The 21,747-nt window shown below is 42.5% G+C and overlaps 1 protein-coding gene and 1 long non-coding RNA gene across 2 annotated transcripts in view; both read right to left on the bottom strand.

Moving 5' to 3' along the window:
* LOC128371833 (NACHT, LRR and PYD domains-containing protein 3-like) overlaps positions 1-21,380 on the bottom strand; it is a 74,932-nt gene extending 53,552 nt beyond the window's left edge. Inside the window, exons 1-6 of the mRNA XM_053332214.1 lie at positions 21,316-21,380; positions 18,737-18,847; positions 3,192-3,302; positions 2,970-3,048; positions 2,550-2,778; positions 496-2,299 (exon numbers count right to left, since the gene is read on the bottom strand). Coding sequence (XP_053188189.1) covers positions 496-2,299; positions 2,550-2,778; positions 2,970-3,048; positions 3,192-3,302; positions 18,737-18,847; positions 21,316-21,380 — 2,399 coding nt within the window. The remainder of the gene's footprint in view (positions 1-495; positions 2,300-2,549; positions 2,779-2,969; positions 3,049-3,191; positions 3,303-18,736; positions 18,848-21,315) is intronic.
* LOC128371867 (uncharacterized) lies at positions 11,090-11,594 on the bottom strand. Its single transcript, XR_008322826.1, has 3 exons — positions 11,524-11,594; positions 11,362-11,389; positions 11,090-11,237 (listed from the first exon to the last, which is right to left on the bottom strand). It is a non-coding gene; the product is annotated as an uncharacterized LOC128371867 (long non-coding RNA).
* Positions 21,381-21,747: the final 367 nt, after the last annotated feature.

Raw genomic sequence — 21,747 nt, 5'->3', positions numbered from 1 at the left:
TGGAAATATAAAGAAAAGATCAATAGGAATAGGTTACTTATTTTTAAAAAACAACAAAATTTAAGACGGCAAGGTATCTAAATAATAATAATTAAAGCCAACTATCTGAGTACTTACAGAGCTTTTTTGGAGGCTTTGACCATTGGCAGCAGCCTCAGAAGAACCGCCTCTGAAGCAGAGTATTTCTTCAGGTCAAACACATCCTGATCTTTTTCTGATGGCAGTAGGAGAGTTTCCAGTGTGCAGTGTGGACTCTCCAGTGCAGCACACAGCTGCTTCACTCCTGAATCCTGCAGGTTGTTGTTCCTCAGGTCCAGATCTCTCAGACTAGAGGACTGGGAGCTGAGAACTGAGGACAGAGCTGCACAGCTTCTCTCTGAGAGGTTACAGTCAGTCAACCTGAAGAAGAATCAGCAGAATAAAAGAAAACTATTGTAAATATTACTTGAGCAAAGATTAAACTACATTAATCTGGATAGTTCTGTGTGCACCTACAGAGCTTTGTTGGAGGCTTTGACCACTGGCAGCAGCCTCAGAAGAGCCTCCTCTGAAGCAGAGTATTTCTTCAGGTCAAACACGTCCAGATCTTTTTCTGATGACAGTAAGATGAAGACCAGAGCTGACCACTGAGCAGGAGACAGTTTATCTGTGGAGAGACTTCCTGATCTCAGGGACTGTTGGATCTCCTCCACTAGAGAATGATCATTCAGTTCATTCAGACAGTGGAACAGATTGATGCTTCTCTCTGCAGACACATTCTCATTGATCTTCTTCTTGATGTACTCAACTGTTTCCTGATTGGTCTGTGAGCTACTTCCTGTCTGTGTCAGCAGACCTCGTAGGAGAGTCTGATTGGTCTGCAGTGAAAGACCCAGGAGGAAGCGGAGGAACAAGTCCAGGTGTCCATTTGGACTCTTTAAGGCCTCGTCCACAGCACTCTGGTACAAACGTGATGGTTCAGGTTTGTCTTTAAGGACTTTAGACCACCTGGATGTTGTTTGTTCTTCTGCCAGCAGATTGACTCCAGACTTGATGAATGTCAGATGGACATGAAGAGCAGCCAGAAACTCCTGAACACTCAGATGGACGAAGCAGAACACCTTGTCCTGGTACAGACCTCTCTCCTCTTTAAAGACCTGTGTGAACACTCCTGAGCACACTGAGGCTGCTCTGATATCGATGCCACACTCTGTCAGGTCTGATTCATAGAAGATCAGGTTGCCTTTCTGAAGCTGCTCAAAAGCCAGTTTTCCCAAAGACTCAATCATCTTTCTGCTCTCTGGACTCCAGTGTGGATCTGTCTCAGCTCCTCCATCATACTTGACCTTCTTCAGTTTGGACTGAAGAACCAGGAAGTGGATGTACATCTCAGTCAGGGTCTTGGGCAGATCTCCTACCTCTCTGCTTTTCAACACATCCTCCAGAACTGTAGCAGTGATCCAGCAGAAGACTGGGATGTGGCACATGATGTGGAGGCTTCGTGATGTCTTGATGTGGGAGATGATGGTGCTGGCCTGCTCCTCATCTTTGAATCTCTTCCTGAAGTACTCCTCCTTCTGTGGGTCAGTGAACCCTCTGACCTCTGTCACCATGCCAACACACTCAGGAGGGATCTGATTGGCTGCTGCAGGTCGTGTGGTTATCCAGAGGCGAGCAGAGGGAAGCAGTTTCCCCCTGATGAGGTTTGTCAGCAGCACATCCACTGAGGTGGACTCTGTAACATCAGTCAGGATCTCAGTGTTGTGGAAGTCCAGAGGAAGTCGACACTCATCCAGACCGTCAAAGATGAACACAACCTGGAACTCTTCAAACCTGCAGATTCCTGCTTCTTTGGTTTCAGTAAAGAACTGATGAACAAGTTCCACCAAGCTGTACTTTTTCTCTTTCTGCACATTCAACTCTCTGAAAGTGAATGGAAATGTGAAGTGTATGTCCTGGTTGGCTTTGTCTTCAGCCCAGTCCAGAGTGAACTTCTGTGTTAAGACTGTTTTCCCAATGCCAGCCACTCCCTTTGTCATCACTGTTCTGATTGGTTCATCTCTTCCAGGTGAGGCTTTAAAGATGTCTTCTTGTCTGATTGTTGTTTCTGGTCTGTCTGGTTTCCTGGATGCTGTTTCAATCTGTCTGACCTCATGTTCATCATTGACCTCTGCAGTCCCTCCCTCTGTGATGTAGAGCGGTGTGTAGATCTGATTCAGAAGGGTTGGGTTTCCTGCTTTAGCGATCCCCTCAAACACACACTGGAACTTCTTCTCCAGGTTAGACTTGAGTTCACGTCGACACTTTGCAGCACCAGCTCCTGAATGAACAAACAACAAATGAAATCAGTGAGTGGATCCTACAGAAAGTCTAGAAATCTGAACATGTAAGTGTGTCTGTGTAGGTTTTCCTCCTCCATCAGTTTTATTCAGCTCATCAGTGGAGGACAAACAGCCTCTGATCTGATGCAGATGTGTGCAGCATATTTACAGCAGAGTTTGAAATATAAACCTCTCCCATGTTGCCTCCATTTCCTCTCCATCATGTTAAATCTGTTAAAATCCTCTTACTGCTCTGCAGACGGTCAGCCAGCTCCTCCTGCTTCATTCTCCTCAGGAAGTGCACTGTGATCTTCACAAATGCCTCTCTGCTGCTCCTCCTCTGCTCTTCCTCCTCAGCGTCCAACACCTCCTCATCCTCACTCTGACTCTCTAAGCATTCTGGGTAACCTTGACTCAGACTCCTCTGGACTCTCTTCAGCTCATTCTTCACAAAAGTGAGGATGTTCTCCTCCAGCAGCTGGAACAGAAAGATAAAGTGAACATTTCATTTAAACTGGTAGAACACAACATGTGATTCATGTGTCAGTCTGAAGGCCTGCTGGTCTAAACAGAGCAGCATGGACACTGTTAGGACCTGAATGCTACTTTACTATTTCATCTGTGGTTGATGGAGTTAATAGTAAAAGGTGTGTTTGTACATGTACACACCATAAATATGGAGTCCAGCTGTGTTTGATGCTGCTGTGCAGACTGATCACTGGGAACCTCTGAGCTCTGCTGCTGAACTCTGTGGAGAAAACATCACGTTTAAGGACATTTAATGACTCAAATCTGCACTCACCTTATTAAAGATGTTCTGTCATGATGACTAAATGAGCCCTTCCTCTTCTCAGGAGAGGCACATACTAAACTTCACTTTTAAATACTTACCTTCCATCAGCAGGTCGTCCATCTCTAAACCTAATAGGATGACCCATAGACCGGTCACTCTTCATGGACACACAGCTGGGTTCAGGAGAGTCTGCTCTCTGCTGCTGCATCCTGATACTAATAAAACAGACAAAAGCATGAAGTTAAAACCAAAGAAATGAAGGATTAATCATCAGTTTAAATGTCAGATTAAATAGAAATGTTTCAGAACAGAGTGACTGATGAGTTCATATTGCTGCAGTGATGAAAAGAGGATGGCAGCGACTTGGTCATGAGTCAACAGAAGAAGAAGGAAGTGAGGATGTTCCACAGCAGTTCTATGGCTCAGTAACAATCTGTGTTAACCTCAATAACTAAAGATGGAAATATAAACATCCCAGTTCACCTTCAGATGGATGAACACAGCATCAAGCAGCTTTTACTCTGTACAGACTCTGTTAGAGTCTCAACATAGGGAACACAGGAAGTGTGTGTTCATGTGATGGAACAGCCCCGTTACCTCCCCCTGCTGGAGGAATGATGGAACAGCCCCGTTATCTCCCCCTGCTGGAGGAATGATGGAACAGCCCCGTTACCTCCCCCTGCTGGAGGAATGATGGAACAGCCCCGTTATCTCCCCCTGCTGGAGGAATGATGGAACAGCCCCGTTACCTCCCCCTGCTGGAGGAACAATGGAACAGCCCCGTTACCTCCCCCTGCTGGAGGAATGATGGAACAGCCCCGTTACCTCCCCCTGCTGGAGGAACAGCCTGGGCTACTGAGCTCTGCTGCTCATCACACTGATGCTCCATTTAAAAGATAAACAGACTTTAGAACCGTATAACATTTATTACCAAGAAGCTTTGATACAACTAAGAAACACTCTACCAACATGTACCACACATGTTCATACTTTTTGTGCTATGTTTATATATTGTCCATATTTTCCTAAATAATCAGCTTTCGATAGATAGACAGACAGGTACAAATAAATCGTCTTCTTGTTATTGAATCTATATCCTGTCTTACTTATACTGTGGTTGAACAGCTCATCCTGAGCACGTAGCTCCTGCTGTCTCTGTGAGTACACAAACCACAGATCATGTGTCTAACGTGCACAGTGCAGAGGGGGTTTCTGCTATTCTTCGTTCTAATTATACAAACAGAAGATCATCTAAATTGTAACTAATTAATTTGTCTGTCTTTGTTTTAGTACACATCAAGCCCTTATTCATTAGGGCCCAAGCACTAAACAGTGTGAAGGCCCTTTTGAATATGTAGGAATTATTTTTCTTCTTCTTCCAAATCAAATGCATATCTGGCACCTAAACGTGCACATGCCAGACCCGCTAAACTATTTGATACTTTATGGTTTGAGCCCCTCCCTCCAGATGGACGTGGACAAATGAACTTATGTGTATGAATTCGGTACACATATGTAACATGTCAGGACGCACAATAAAGCCTCTTGGACCCGAAGTCCAACAGGAAGTCGGCCATTTTGCTCTCCGACTGCGCCACAGCTCGACATGCGTGGGTTCAATTCATCGCTGCTTTCAATGTTCCAACACCTCTGACTTGAATGCTAAACTTTACAAAAATAAATAAAAACTTTCTTCCTTAAACATTGTGTCTATTAATATCATCCATAAGCAACAATTAATGAGCTATAATTCAGAACGTTAAAAACACATTTTTAGAAGGATATCACTCACAGTCAATGATTCACTGCAGTGTTTTCTGTCTTCACCACACACACACACACACACACACACACACACACACACACACACACACACACACACACACACACACGTTGGCTATTTCAGCACCAGCTCTACCTTTTTCTCTTCATACTACACATAACATGACTATTTCAGCAAGGAGCAGTCCTCTACCTGCAGCCTGTTTAGAGAATATTATAGAAAGACCAAACTGACAAAATGGCGGACTGAGAGAAAAGGGAACAACTACAAACCGTCTGAGTCTGTTCTGGATCAAAAGTTGATTCCCACTCAGTCCTGGACTAATCAGAGTCAGCTGTTAACTGAGCTGAGCTCCTCTCAACACTAACAGCAGCTTCACTTTTTACTTTTCACACTTTTCACTGTCAAATAACTGAAAACTGTCACTTACCCAAGCTTCACACGGAGAACATATCTGCGACACAGTGAAAGTTTAAAAGCAGGAAGCCACAACCAGGAAATGAGCAGAGAGATAAAAACAGGTGCTGCTGCAGAAGTAAAAACACACTTCTGTCTGTGAGGATGATGACTAGTTTCTAGATCCTGGAAATGAGTTCAGGTTTGGATTTAATCTCAAAGTGACTCTGAACTAAAAACATTCAGCAGGCTGCTTAAAGAAGAACTGCTGCTGTTAGCTTCATATTATTACTACTAACAGTACTGGAAGAAGTACTCTGATACTTTACTGCAGTAAAACTACTAATACACTCATGTACAAATACTCCATTACAAGTAAAAGTACTGCAGTATTATAGTGATGTAGTGTGCAGTATTACAGTAAAAGTACTGCAGTATTATAGTGATGTAGTATGCAGTATTACAGTAAAAGTACTGCAGTATTATAGTGATGTAGTATGTAGTATTACAGTAAAAGTACTGCAGTATTATAGTGATGTAGTATGCAGTATTACAGTAAAAGTACTGCAGTATTATAGTGATGTAGTATGCAGTATTACAGTAAAAGTACTGCAGTATTATAGTGATGTAGTATGCAGTATTACAGTAAAAGTACTGCAGTATTATAGTGATGTAGTATGCAGTATTACAGTAAAAGTACTGCAGTATTATAGTGATGTAGTATGTAGTATTACAGTAAAAGTACTGCAGTATTATAGTGATGTAGTATGTAGTATTACAGTAAAAGTACTGCAGTATTATAGTGATGTAGTATGTAGTATTACAGTAAAAGTACTGCAGTATTACAGTGATGTAGTATGCAGTATTACAGTAAAAGTACTGCAGTATTATAGTGATGTAGTATGTAGTATTACAGTAAAAGTACTGCAGTATTATAGTGATGTAGTATGCAGTATTACAGTAAAAGTACTGCAGTATTATAGTGATGTAGTATGCAGTATTACAGTAAAAGTACTGCAGTATTATAGTGATGTAGTATGCAGTATTACAGTAAAAGTACTGCAGTATTATAGTGATGTAGTGGATTTGCAGTAATTAGATAATATAGATTTAAGATAACAAAGATGTTTTAAATGAATCAGAGCTCAGACTCTTTGTTTTATCCTCTGATATAAAACACATCTCTCTACTAATCATTATAATGTACAGATATATGTTCCACTAGTTTTATTTTGTTCCTCCCACTACAACCCTCACAAGGAGAAAAGAAAGAAAATGTACCAAACATGAATAAATGAATACATAGACAAAATAAAGTCAAAGTAAATCATAAGTAACTCCTCCTACAGAGGAACCAGAGAATCAGAATCATATTTGGCTCCATTAGAGATAAATAAGCAGGAAACACAGACACAGGATTCATTTTCATTTCACTGAGGCTTCACTTCCTCATTCATGTTTTTTATTGGTTTTCTTTATTGGAAACCAGTAAAGTACAGATGACCAGTATAATGTACACATATATGTTCCACTAGTTTTATATTAGAAGAAAAACATGAATAAATGAATACATAGACAAAATAAAATCACACTAACACCAACACCCCCTCTCCCTCCTACAGAGGAACCAGAGACACTGAGGAACCATAAGACCAGAACCCAAACCCAGCATACAGAGGTTCAGTGAATGTGGTGTTGAAGGTGTGGAGGTGGATCAGTGTGTCAGAGGAGACTCTGTAGAAGGACAGAGTGCCAGCAGGACAGTCCACATACACTGCTACTCTGTTAGAGACAGAGGAGGAGGAGGAGGAGGAGGAAGAGGAGGAGGAGGAGATGGGTGTTTTTCTCTTATTGTGCCAGACAGAGTAACGACCATCATCAGAGCAGCTCAGACTCCAGGACTGATCATTCCTTCCAAACCAACAGTCATCACTGTCTCCTTTCCTGCTGATTCTTCTGTAACTCACTGATATATAAACGTCTCTTCCTCTCCACTCGACCTCCCAGTAACAGCGACCAGTCAGAACATTTCTACACAGCAGCTGATCCTCCTCATCATCAAGGAAAGAATTCTTCATCACACATGTCACCTTCCTGTTGTTATCAGACAGTTTGAGGTTTCTGTTCATTGAGTTTGGATCCAGTTTCAGTTCACAGGCATCTGATGGAGAGAACGAGACACAATACAGCTGCAGTTTATCATCTGTTGATTTATGAACTACTTTACTGACAATCAGAGGTGGAAAGTAACTCATTACATTTACTGGCGTTACTGGAATTGAGTAGTTTTTTGTGTACTTGTACTTTTTAAAGTAGTTTTATGAATCTGTACTTTTACTTTAACTTAAGTATGTTTTGTGTGAAGTACTTCACTACATTTTAAATCCCATCAAACAGCTGTCTCACTCTGCAACTGTCTGCTCTTATTTTGAATGGAGAGTCTAACAACAGTGAGGTTGATAACTTGATCTTTTATTCAAACATCATATTCACTCATTCAGATTTCTTCATTTTCTTCCAAACAAAAACTAGTTTGATGTTGAACTTCAGACTTTCTCTGATTCTGTCTGCAGAGTCTCCAAAAACTAAAAAGCTTTAAAGACGTTTCATCTTTTCACAAACATTGTGACGTCATTGTCACTTTTTATAAGTTGCTGTGAAACATTTTTTTTTCATCTTTAAGATTGTTTTCATTTCTCTCAGTTTCTTGTTTCATGTTTTGTTTTACATAGCGTTAGCCTCATAGCATAATAGTCATTTTTTGGCCAAATTGTGATATCTGCCTAACTTTACTCTCCTACCACTGCTGCATCATCCTGCATGTCTGCCTATGTCCTTTGCCAATCACAACACTTGGGGGGCCAAAAAATGGCCCCCCAACCCCCCCAGGCACAGTCCTCTCTCACACCAGAAGAAAGTGCATGCACGCACACACATTTGCTTCTTTCTTGCTATCTCACCCCCTTTCCTGCCTTCAGGGACTCCTTCATAAAGACACACACACTAAAGTAGGCCTCAGACTAGCTGATAATCAACACTAAGGAATGCCCTTCAAACACACACACACACACACACACACACACACACACACACACACACACACACACTATTGATCTCTAATTGATAATGCTGATGTCTCCTGTGATTGGTTGTTGATGAGGTCACTGTTCATATCTCTGATGACTGTTTGGACCTCAGGGAGGCAACACCTTATTATTCATTCATATTCATTTTTTTATTGATTTTTAATGATTATCTTTGATAACTATTACTTAAGGTAGCTGTAATTAAACCACTTCTTAAAAAGCCTACTCTTGATTCAGAGGTTCTAGCCAACTATAGGCCGATATCAAACCTTCCCTTTCTCTCTAAGATCCTTGAGAAAGCAGTTGCTAATCAGCTGTGTAACTTTCTCCATAGTAACAGTTTATTTGAGAATTTTCAGTCCGGATTTAGAGCTCATCATAGCACAGAGACTGCACTGGTAAAAGTTACAAATGACCTTTTAACCTCATCAGACAATGGACTTCTCTCTGTTCTCATCCTGTTAGACCTTAGTGCTGCCTTTGATACTATTGATCATCAAATCCTGCTGCAGAGACTTGAACATTTAATTGGCATTAAAGAAACCGCATTGAAATGGTTTAAATCATATCTATCTGATAGATTTCAGTTTGTAAATGTTCATGATAAATCCTCCATGCAAACAAAAGTTAGACATGGTGTTCCTCAAGGCTCAGTGCTTGGACCAATACTATTCTCCTTATATATGCTTCCTTTAGGAAACATTATCCGGAATCACTCAATAAATTTTCATTGTTATGCAGATGATACTCAATTATACCTATCAATAAAGCCTAATGAAACTAACCAATTATCTAAACTACAAAAATGCATTAAGGACATAAAGGCCTGGATGACCTGCAACTTCCTGTTATTAAACTCAGAAAAAACTGAAGTCATTGTGCTTGGCCCTAAACACCTTAGAAATTCACTATCAAACGACATAACTACTCTGGATGGCATTACTCTGGCCTCCAGCTCCACTGTAAGGAACCTAGGAGTTATATTTGATCAGGATCTGTCCTTTAATTCCCACATAAAACAAATTTCAAGGACTGCCTTCTTTCATCTGCGTAATATTGCAAAAATTAGACATATCCTGTCTCAAAATGATGCTGAAAAACTAGTCCATGCATTTGTTACTTCTAGGCTGGACTACTGCAATTCATTATTATCAGGCTGTCCTAACAAGTCTCTAAAGACTCTCCAGCTGGTCCAGAATGCAGCTGCCCGTGTTCTGACAAAAACTAGAAAGAGAGATCATATTACTCCCATCTTGGCTTCACTGCATTGGCTTCCTGTAAAATTAAGAATAGAATTCAAAATCCTCCTCCTCACCTTCAAAGCTCTTAATGGTCAGGCTCCATCATATCTTAAAGAACTGATAGTACCTTATGTACCTACTAGAAGACTGCGCTCCCAGCATGCAGGTCTACTTGTGGTTCCAAATATCTCTAAAAGTAGAACAGGAGGCAGAGCCTTCAGTTATCAGGCTCCTCTCCTGTGGAACCATCTTCCAGATTTGGTCCGGGGGGCAGACACCCTCCCTACATTTAAGAGTAGGCTTAAAACTTTCCTTTTTGATAAAGCTTATAGTTAGGGCTCTTTGAGCTCTTAACTTATGCTGCCATAGGCTTAGATTGCCGGGGGACCCCCACCCCCATGATGCACTGGGCCTCTCTCTCCTCCTCCCTCTCTCTCTCTCTCTATCTATCTATATCCATTAACACTCATGTTCTATTAATGCATTCAATAACCTAAACTTCTTCCCCGGAGTTGTCTTTCTGGTTTCTGGTTTCTGGCTCTGCTTTCTCGTCCTACAGGTAATCTGGGCCTGTAGACGTCCGGATGACGGATTCCAGTCCCGGACCATCTGGCTCCATTGTTGATTTTCATTGTGCTTCTCTCCTCTATCCTTCCTTTCTCTCCTCTCAACCCCAACCGGTCGAGGCAGATGTCCGCCCACTTCTGAGTCTGGTTCTGCCTGAGGTTTCTTCCTGTTAAAAGGGAGTTTTTTCTCGCCACTGTTGCTCATGTGGGAATGTTGGGTCTCTTTAAAGTTAAAACCTGAAGAGTTGGGTTTAGAACCTGCTCTATGTGTAAAGTGCCTTGAGATAACTTTGTTGTGATTTGGCGCTATACAAATAAAGATTGATTGATTGATTGATTGATTGATGATTATAGCTAATAATCAAACCTGCTCCTACTGAGTCCCAACAACTGAGACATCACTGAGGAAGACCATGAGATGTGACTGAAAGCTTTGGACATACAGAGTAAGTGAACCTTTAACAGTTCAGTTAGAACATGAACAGTCAACATGACAGTGATATTCAGTAATATTCATGTTTGTTCATCAGGTTTGGTGTAAAGTGAAGGTCTTTGCACATCAAGTCTGTTATTTTCATCTCAAACTGTCGTCTGTTACAAACACATTTTAGTCCAAATGCTCCAAACAGCTGAAGTCAGTATGAATGAATGAACTTTATCTGCAGGCATTTTGGAGCAGGTAGCGCCACCATGTGGACATTTATAAAACATTTCTCTTTTAACTCCTGAACTGTGACGAACAGAAGGAAATTTCTGTTTCATGGATTCATTGGTTCAAGATAAATGTCAGTTTAGGCTACGCCCATTTCTGACTAAACACATTTTCCATCATTTTCAACTTTTTTCACTTCTTTTACATATTTCATCCAGTTTTTCTCAAAGTTCTCATGAATCAAACTGAAGACACACTCACACTTCCTCAGACCAGGTTTCAGTCTCTGCGGTCCACCATGGTCCATCCTGGAGGAAGAGACAAAGACACAATCAGCTTCATACACCTTCACTCATATCCACCATTAAACATGAACCAGAGTCCCTCAGTTAGTCAGAGTGTCTGTCCATCTGTTCATACCTGAGAGTGTCCACCATTCTGTCCATACCTGAGAGTGTCTACCTGTCTGTCCATACCTGAGAGTGTCCATACCTGAGAGTGTCCACCTGTCTGTCTCTACCTGAGAGTGTCCATCTGTCCATACCTGAGAGTGTCCATCTGTCTGTCCATACCTGAGAGTGTCCATCTTTCTGTCCATACCTGAGAGAGTCCATCTGTCTGTCCATACCTGAGAGTGTCCATCTGTCTGTCCATACCTGAGAGTGTCCATCTGTCTGTCCATACTTGAGTGTCCACCTGTCCATACCTGAGTGTCCATCTGTCCATACATGAGTGTCCGCCTGTCTGTCCATACCTGAGAGTGTCCATCTGTCTGTCCATACCTGAGAGTGTCCACCTGTGTGTTCATACCTGAGAGTGTCCATCTGTCCATATCTGAGAGTGGCCATCTGTCTATCCATACCTGAGAGTGTCCACCTGTCCATACCTGAGAGTGTCCACCGGTCCATACCTGAGAGTGTAAACCTGTCTGTCCATACCTGAGAGTGTCCATCTGTCCATATCTGAGTGTCCATCTGTCTATCCATACCTGAGACTGTCCACCTGTCTGTCCATACCTGAGAGTGTGTGTCCATACGTGAGAGTACCCATCTGTCCATACCTGAAAGTGTCCACCCGTCTGTCCATACCTGAGTGTCCATCTTTCTGTCCATACCTGGGAGTGTCCATACCTCAGAGTGTCCACCTGTCCATACCTGAGAGTGTCTACCTGTCTGTCCATACCTGAGTGTCCACCTGTCTGTCCATACCAGAGAGTATCCACCTGTCTGTCCATACCTGAGAGTGTCCACCTGTCTGTCCATACATGAGAGTATCCACCTGTCTGTCCATACCTGAGAGTGTCCACCTGTCTGTCCTTACCTGAGAGTGTCCAGTCTCCAGTGTGGATCCTCCAGTCCAGCAGACAGGATCTTCTCTCCTGAGTCTCCTGGATGATTGTAGCTCAGGTCCAGCTCTCTCAGATGGGAGGGGTTGGACCTCAGAGCTGAGGCCAGAGAAGCACAGCCTTCCTCTGTGATCAGACATCCTGACAGACTGAACACACACAACACTTCATCTAATGAGCTTAAAAACATTCTCAACTCAATAAACAGGATTTTGTCCTTCAGGCCTTTATGTTCACACTCAGCGCCCCCTGCTGTATGTTGGTGTCATGCTGATACATTTTAGGTTAGTAGAAGCAGAGAAAGCACATGTTCCTGCTGGAGGCTGAAACTGCTGAAGCTCAGAGTTTAATCTGATAATCTGTTTTTACTTTGGCAGAAGTAATGTCTTTAAAGTTAAATATTATTGGACATTTTGAAACACAGTAAGAAGATGATGAAATTTACTGATGTTTTATGTTACGGTATGCATATTCTTCATTGAAGATTAAATGACAGAAACATATATTCTGACTCACATGTTGGTGTGAAAGGAATTTTAAAAATACTAAAATATTTTTAATATAATTATTCTTCATGTAAACTAGAAACTGGGGAAAATAATACATTATATACTGTAGTGGAGAAATAATATTCATTATAGTTTCATATCCACTTTAGTCTTTCGATAGAAAACCTGTACTCTTTGCAATGCTTGTGCAAACAATGTATCTCTCTCATAGTGCTGTGGACTGAGCTCCCACCCAGGCACTGATAAGACACCTGTGAGGCCTTGTTATGTCTTAGTATAATGAGCAGTGTGGGATGAGCGCAGCAGCATAGATGACGTAGGGTTGGTGGGTTTTGTAAACCCATGGGCCCTCTTGTGGTGAAATCCTGCGGTACCACCACACTGCCGAGGATTTTTATCTTTTTTTTTTTTTCATTTAAGTCAGTGGTGGGAGCCAGGCCAGTGACAACACGGGTCTGAACAGCACGGCGGCCACGGCCACAGGAGGTAAACAAGCACCGCCTACTGTACACGGTGCTATCATCTCAGAGTGGACTACACGAATACGATATATTCCTAAACGCACATTTTTCTGTCAAATTTGGCCTCTCAACCATGGCCGTAGCTACCATTGAGGACATCGAGGTCATGTCCTTGGTATTTTTTTCTTGAAGTTTTGTTTCATTGTGAAGTGAGGCTATAGCCTTCCTTAGATGTAGACTAAGCAGTTGTTGTGATTTTATGAGTCATCCACACATTGATCCAGCGGCGGAGTGAGGTCTTGAAATCCACTGGGAATTTTTTCACCGGCCCCGGTGTTATGTCCCAACTGGTTTCCAATTTAACTGGTTTCCTTACCGAACCGCTCCAGCTGCATTGAGCTTCTGTCCGCAGATTCGTCACAAATTTACAGCATATTACTGGAGATTTTTAAGTTCCGTGATCTGCAAATGTGTAGAAATGAGATTTGTCTGTGACCTCAGTGTTCCTTTGCCCTGCGCTCAGGCTCACAGGCTCACGCTGCCTGGCTGCAGTAGCAGTACCGCCTACACACAAGTTCATGTTTCAACAGTAACTTAGTTGTCAGAAGTATTATTGCCTTCATAAAATAAATTATCAGTAATGTTATTTGTGAACAAGTTACGTTTGCTCAGCTTGTGTGTGTCACTGAGCAAATATGTCAAGTAACAATACTTCTGACAACTAAGTTACTGTTGAAACATGAACTTGTACTTACAGCGAACACTCTTGAATCCATGTGTATTGCCTCCCGACCATACACTCGACACAACGCCAACCGTGAGCGCAATGAAATGACCCCAAATGACACGCTTATCATCACTGGGTGCTACGCGCCGACTGGTGGTGTGTAGGCGGTACTGCTACTGCAGCCAGGCAGCGTGAACCTGTGAGCCTGAGCGCAGGGCAAAGGAACACTGAGGTCACAGACAAATCTCATTTCTACACATTTGCAGATCACGGATCTGCCGCGGCAGAAGTGTTGCAAAATTCACGTGTAAAAACACAGCCAATCGAGAGCTCCTGCCTGAGTTGTAAGTGATGACAGACATTTACAGATTTTTTTTACACACACACAGATCATATTACACACACACAGATCATATTACACACACACAGATTGAGATACGCATTTGCAAATAATATTGCAACAGTAATAGCTCCATATTTTCTCCCTTTCCCAGCAGGCCGTGCACAATTCCACATTTTAAGAACAAACAAAGAAAATAAAAATACAACAATGGAAGTTGTAGAATAATGAAATAAGAGTTGATTTAAGTAGCAAAATTGGAAATGATGAGAAAGAACTGGAGCACAAGAGTGACCATGACTGAGAAATGCACAGCAAGAAAGCATTATAAATACGTCATGGACTGCTACTTTCATGTGTTTAAAAGTTGTGGTCTACTGTCTGACCTTGGTATTTGAAAAATCCTGACTATGGCCTTGCTATCAACTACAGGAATATGGCAATTTCACCCACAGAAATGGAGGTATTTTTAAAAGGTTAAAAAAGTGGAGAAATAAAAAATAAATAAAACGGCTGTCAACAACAATGGTCCACATGTACCAGGCTATTGCAATTCTAATCACTGTCATGGTGCATTCTTGATGCACTTTTTTGGCTTTTTCGTGTGTGTAGCGGGCTCCTTTGACCTCAAAGGAAAAGCTATAACTTTGGGCTTTTTAGTTAGACAGTCAGTCCTCTGTACATCACCTTGTGTGCTGTATACTGAGCTCATCTTGTACAAGATTTATTAAAATATTAGTTTGAGATTTAAATTTGTTTAATGGACTCATGGCTTTCTCTCTCACCATTGATTAAGGAAATTTCCATTACATACATAATCATAAAAACTGACCTGAGAGTTTCCAGTCCACAGTTTGGACTCTCCAGTCCAGCAGAAAGCTGCTTCACTCCTGAATCCTGCAGGTTGTTGTTACTCAGGTCCAGATCTCTCAGACAAGACGACTGGGAGCTGAGAACTGAGGACAGAGCTGCACAGCTTCTCTCTGAAAGGTTACAGTCAGTCAGTCTGGGGATATAATGAAAAGAACAATAGGATTAGGTGACTTATTTTTATTAAAACAACATTTAAGATGGCAGAGTATCTAAATAATAATAAATGACACCAACTATCTGAGTACTTACAGAGCTTTCTTGGAGGCTTTGACCATTGGCAGCAGCTTCAGAAGAACCGCCTCTGAAGCAGAGTATTTCTTCAGGTCAAACACATCCTGATCTTTTTCTGATGGCAGTAGGAGAGTTTCAAGTCCACAGTGTGGACTCTCCAGTGCAGCACACAGCTGCTTCACTCCTGAATCCTGCAGGTTGTTGTTACTCAGGTCCAGATCTCTCAGACTAGAGGACTTGGAGCTGAGAACTGAGGACAGAGCTGCACAGCTTCTCTCTGAGAGGTTACAGTCAGTCAGCCTGGAGATATAATAATGAACAAGACAATAAATAAACTCTGTTAAAAAGCTGATTCTGGACTCTTGCTCGATGCTCGATAAAAATGATCTTCTCAGCACTACTTTAAATTTTTGTTGTTCTATTCTAAACATACTGGAGACATGACAGTTAAATATGACAGAATCAATGATGAACAGACATGTAATGATCTAAATCCCATGATATCAAAGCAAAGATCAGTTTCTCTGTCTCAGCCAGTGATCATGTATGTGTGCCAACAGGGGCCAGTGCCCCCGTAACTCTGAGTCCGGACCCCCTGTAGCCACCCCCAACGAAGAGTCTGAATTAATAATAAAATTACACATTTTTTGCAATGATTTTGTACTGAGGTTGTATGTGCCCCTCTAACAAAAAAGCTGGCCCCAACCTGGCCCCTCCATTAAAAGTGGTCTTGAACCGCCACTGGTGTGCACCTACAGAGCTTTGTTGGAGGCTTTGACCACTGGCAGCAGCCTCAGAAGAACCTCCTCTGAAGCAGAGTACTTCTTCAGGTCAAACACGTCCAGATCTTTTTCTGATGACAGTAAGATGAAGACCAGAGCTGACCACTGAGCAGGAGACAGTTTATCTGTGGAGAGACTTCCTGATCTCAGGTACTGTTGGATCTCCTCCACTAGAGAACGATCATTCAGTTCATTCAGACAGTGGAACAGACTGATGCTTCTCTCTGCAGACAGATTTCCACTGATCTTCTTCTTGATGTACTCCACTGTTTTCTGATTTGTCTTTGAGCTACTTCCTGTCTGTGTCAGCAGACCTCGTAGGAGAGTCTGATTGGTCTGCAGTGAAAGACCCAGGAGGAAGCGGAGGAACAAGTCCAGGTGTCCATTTGGACTCTTTAAGGCCTCGTCCACAGCACTCTGGTAGAAACGTGCTGATTTGTCTCTGAACACTTCAGACCAGGATGTTGTTTGTTCTTCTGCCAGCAGATTGACTCCAGACATGATGAATGTCAGATGGACATGAAGAGCAGCCAGAAACTCCTGAAGGCTCAGATGGACGAAGCAGAACACCTTGTCCTGGTACAGCCCTCTCTCCTCTTTAAAGACCTGTGTGAACACTCCTGAGCACACTGAGGCTGCTCTGATATCGATGCCACACTCTGTCAGGTCTGATTCATAGAAGATCAGGTTGCCTTTCTGCAGCTGCTCAAAAGCCAGTTTTCCCAGAGACTCAATCATCTTTCTGCTCTCTGGACTCCAGTGTGGATCTGTCTCAGCTCCTCCATCATACTTGACATTCTTCAGTTTGCACTGAAGCACCAGGAAGTGGATGTACATCTCAGTCAGGGTCTTGGGCAGCTCTCCTCCCTCTCTGCTTTTCAACACATCCTCCAGAACTGTAGCAGTGATCCAGCAGAAGACTGGGATGTGGCACATGATGTGGAGGCTTCGTGATGTCTTGATGTGGGAAATGATGGTGCTGGCCTGCTCCTCATCTGTGAATCTCTTCCTGAAGTACTCCTCCTTCTGTGGGTCAGTGAACCCTCTGACCTCTGTCACCATGTCAACACACTCAGGAGGGATCTGATTGGCTGCTGCAGGTCGTGTGGTTATCCAGAGGCGAGCAGAGGGAAGCAGTTTCCCCCTGATGAGGTTTGTCAGCAGCACATCCACTGAGGTGGACTCTGTAATATCAGTCAGGATCTCAGTGTCGTGGAAGTCCAGAGGAAGTCGACACTCATCCAGACCGTCAAAGATGAACACAACCTGGAACTCTTCAAACCTGCAGATTCCTGCTTCTTTGGTTTCAGTAAAGAAGTGATGAACAAGTTCCACCAAGCTGTACTTTTTCTCTTTCAGCACATTCAGCTCTCTGAAAGTGAATGGAAATGTGAAGTGTATGTCCTGGTTGGCTTTGTCTTCAGCCCAGTCCAGAGTGAACTTCTGTGTTAAGACTGTTTTCCCAATGCCAGCCACTCCCTTTGTCATCACTGTTCTGATTGGTTCATCTCTTCCAGGTGAGGCTTTAAAGATGTCTTCTTGTCTGATTGTTGTTTCTGGTCTGTCTGGTTTCCTGGATGCTGTTTCAATCTGTCTGACCTCATGTTCATCATTGACCTCTGCAGTCCCTCCCTCTGTGATGTAGAGCGGTGTGTAGATCTGATTCAGAAGGGTTGGGTTTCCTGCTTTAGCGATCCCCTCAAACACACACTGGAACTTCTTCTCCAGGTTAGACTTGAGTTTACATCGACACTTTGCAGCACAAGCTCCTGAATGAACAAACAACAAATGAAATCAGTGAGTGGATCCTACAGAAAGTCTAGAAATCTGAACATGTAAGTGTGTCTGTGTAGTTTTTCGTCCTCCATCAGTTTTATTCAGCTCATCAGTGGAGGACAAACAGCCTCTGATCTGATGCAGATGTGTGCAGCATTTTTACAGCAGAGTTTGAAATATAAACCTCTCCCATGTTGCCTCCATTTCCTCTCCATCATGTTAAATCTGTTAAAATCCTCTTACTGCTCTGCAGACAGTCAGCCAGCTCCTCCTGCTTCATTCTCCTCAGGAAGTGCACTGTGATCTTCAGAAATGCCTCTCTGCTGCTCCTCCTCTGCTCTTCCTCCTCACCGTCCAATACCTCCTCATCCTCACTCTGACTCTCTAAGCATTCTGGGTAACCTTGGGTCAGACCCCTCTGGACTCTCTTCAGCTCGTTCTTCACAAAAGTGACGATGTTCTCCTCCAGCAGCTGGAACAGAAAGATAAAGTGAACATTTCATTTAAACTGGTAGAACACAACATGTGATTCATGTGTCAGTCTGAAGGCCTGCTGGTCTAAACAGAGCAGCATGGACACTGTTAGGACCTGAATGCTACTTTACTATTTCATCTGTGGTTGATGGAGTTAATAGTAAAAGGTGTGTTTGTACATGTACACACCATAAATATGGAGTCCAGCTGTGTTTGATGCTGCTGTGCAGACTGATCACTGGGAACCTCTGAGCTCTGCTGCTGAACTCTGTGGAGAAAACATCACGTTTAAGGACATTTAATGACTCAAATCTGCACTCAGCTTATTAAAGATGTTCTGTCATGATGACTAAATGAACTCCTGTAAATGCTGCTCTGATTACTGGATGTTAAATTCTTACCTTCCATCAGCAGGTCGTCTATCTCTAAACACACAAGGATGCTCCATAGAATCATCGCTCCTCATGGACACACAGCTGGGTTCAGGAGAGTCTGCTCTCTGCTGCTGCATCCTGATACTAATGAAACAGACAAAAGCATGAAGTTAAAACCAAAGAAATGAGGGATTAATCATCAGTTTAAATGTCAGATTAAATGGAAATGTTTCAGAACAGAGTGACTGATGAGTTCATATTGCTGCAGTGATGAAAAGAGGATGGCAGCGACTTGGTCATGAGTCAACAGAAGAAGAAGGAAGTGAGGATGTTCCACAGCAGTTCTATGGCTCAGTAACAATCTGTGTTAACCTCAATAACTAAAGATGGAAATATAAACATCCCAGTTCACCTTCAGATGGATGAACACAGCATCAAGCAGCTTTTACTCTACAGACTGTTAGAGCTGCTACAAGGTGATCCCAACATCTTTTTAAAGACTGGGAGTTATAGTTGATCAGGATCTGTCCTTTAATTCCCATATAAAACAAATTTCAAGGACTGCCTTCTTTCATCTGCGTAATATTGCAAAAATTAGACACATCCTGTCTCACAATGATGCTGAAAAACTAGTCCATGCATTTGTTACTTCTAGGCTGGACTACTGTAATTCATTATTATCAGGCTGTCCTAACAAGTCTCTAAAGACTCTCCACCTGGTCCAGAACCCTAACCCTAGAACCCTAAAGAGTCTCTAAAGACTCTCCAGCTGGTCCAGAATGCAGCTGCTCGTGTTCTGACAGAAACTAGCTCATAGAACCTTATGAACCTACTAGAACGCTGCGCTCCCAGCTCAGAGAACCTTATGAACCTACTAGAACACTGTGCTCCCAGCTCATAGAACCTTATGAACCTACTAGAACGCTGCGCTCCCAGCTCAGAGAACCTTATGAACCTACTAGAACACTGTGCTCCCAGCTCATAGAACCTTATGAACCTACTAGAACACTGTGCTCCCAGCTCATAGAACCTTCTGTACCTACTAGAACACTGCGCTCCCAGCTCATAGAACCTTATGCACCTACTAGAACACTGCGCTCCCAGCTCATAGAACCTTATGAACCTACTAGAACACTGTGCTCCCAGCTCATAGAACCTTATGAACCTACTAGAACGCTGCGCTCCCAGCTCAGAGAACCTTATGAACCTACTAGAACACTGTGCTCCCAGCTCATAGAACCTTATGAACCTACTAGAACACTGCGCTCCAAGCTCATAGAACCTTATGAACCTACTAGAACACTGTGCTCCCAGCTCATAGAACCTTATGAACCTACTAGAACACTGCGGAAGAAGGAAGTGAGGATGTTCCACAGCAGTTCTATGGCTCAGTAACAATCTGTGTTAACCTCAATAACTAAAGATGGAAATATAAACATCCCAGTTCACCTTCAGATGGATGAACACAGCATCAAGCAGCTTTTACTCTGTACAGACTCTGTTAGAGCAGCTACAAGGTGATCCAAACATCTTTTTAAAGACTGGCCCTGGTGCTTTATGTGTTTTCACAGATGTTGTGGCTTCAGCTTCCTCTTTTTGTGTAACGCTGTCATCCATCAAATGTTTAGTATCTTCTTTTAATAATCTTCTGTCCATTTCCCAGCTGATCCAAACAGATCCTGATAATAACTTTCAATCATTTTCTGATGTGAATGGGATCATTGATCAGATTGTTCTCCTGATCTATGAGAGAAGAAAGGAAAAGATCCTTTTTCTTCATTTCTTTCTTCTTCTTTAGTGTGTTTGTTTAGAATAGAGGAGGAGGAGAAGAAAGAGAAATAAAAAGGTATGAAATGAAACTGGTATAAGCTGTGGCTGAATGAGCCGGTACATGAGGGTGAGTTACAAAGGAGTCGGGATCAGGTGGATTAATATTGTAATGACATCAATGTGTTGTCTGTTAAATTGAATCAGATGAAGTAAATAAAGTGAAAGAGAAGAAAATAAAGCCACAGAGGTGTTACATGTCAGTGTTGTCCTGCAGAGGGCAGCAAACACCTGCCAACACTGAGTCAGAAGCTCTGTGAGAGAGGAAGATGAGTCTTTCTGAGATGAAGATGTTCCTTTTACACTGAACAATAATCAGCTGTCCAATCACAGCTTGGAGGCAGAGCCGTGGGCGGAGCTTATCAACAGCAGCAGAGGTGAAGTCAAACATGACAGACAGCCTTTGACTATGAAGTTACACACATATTGATATAGTGACCATGTTGGTGTCTTATAACACTGAACTCTTTGACATGTGACTGTTGTACAGGTCAACACTGTGATGTCACTGATGAAACTAGATATTTCTCCACTTTCTATAACAGAGCAGATCTGTTTAAACATGATGGACTCCTATGAACTATGACTATCCATGAACGTTGAACTCACACTTTGCTCCTGCAAAGCATTCACTGCTTGACGGTGAGGAAACCAAAATAGTCTCTATCCCCGACTCTCAGTCTCTGCTCCTGTCTTCAGTGTCTCTGTTCTTATCACTAATGGTCCTCATAAACAACACCAGGAGAGTCACATACTAAACTTCACTTATAAATTCTTACCTTCCATCAGCAGGTTGTCCATCTTTAAAGAAATTAGGAGGCTCCATAGACCAGTCACTCTTCATGGACACACAGCTGGGTTCAGGAGAGTCTGCTCTCTGCTGTTGCATCCTGATACAAACAAACAACAAATCAAAGAGTTTAAAAAGATGAATTTTGAGCAGACTGTCAGCAGCTGAAGTTTTAGAAGCAGAATGAAAATCAGTAAGAAGACAGTGGATGAGAAACTGAATAATAAATTCAGTAGTTGAGTGTCAGATGTGACAGTGAGTGTGAATAATGATGGTGGGGTGATGTGAGTGGAGAACAGTGATGGACAGTTAGAGATCCTCATCTCACCTCTGAGCTTTGGTCTGGCTGTCATGTTCCCCACACAGAGAGCTTTTAGAGGGAGGGACTCCCTCCTCTCTGTCCTCACACTGATCCATAGCA

The sequence above is a fragment of the Scomber japonicus genome, chromosome 13 (genome assembly GCF_027409825.1).
Source record: "Scomber japonicus isolate fScoJap1 chromosome 13, fScoJap1.pri, whole genome shotgun sequence".
Classification (NCBI taxonomy): Eukaryota; Metazoa; Chordata; class Actinopteri; order Scombriformes; family Scombridae; genus Scomber; species Scomber japonicus.
This window is presented reverse-complemented; position numbering and strand designations above follow the sequence as displayed.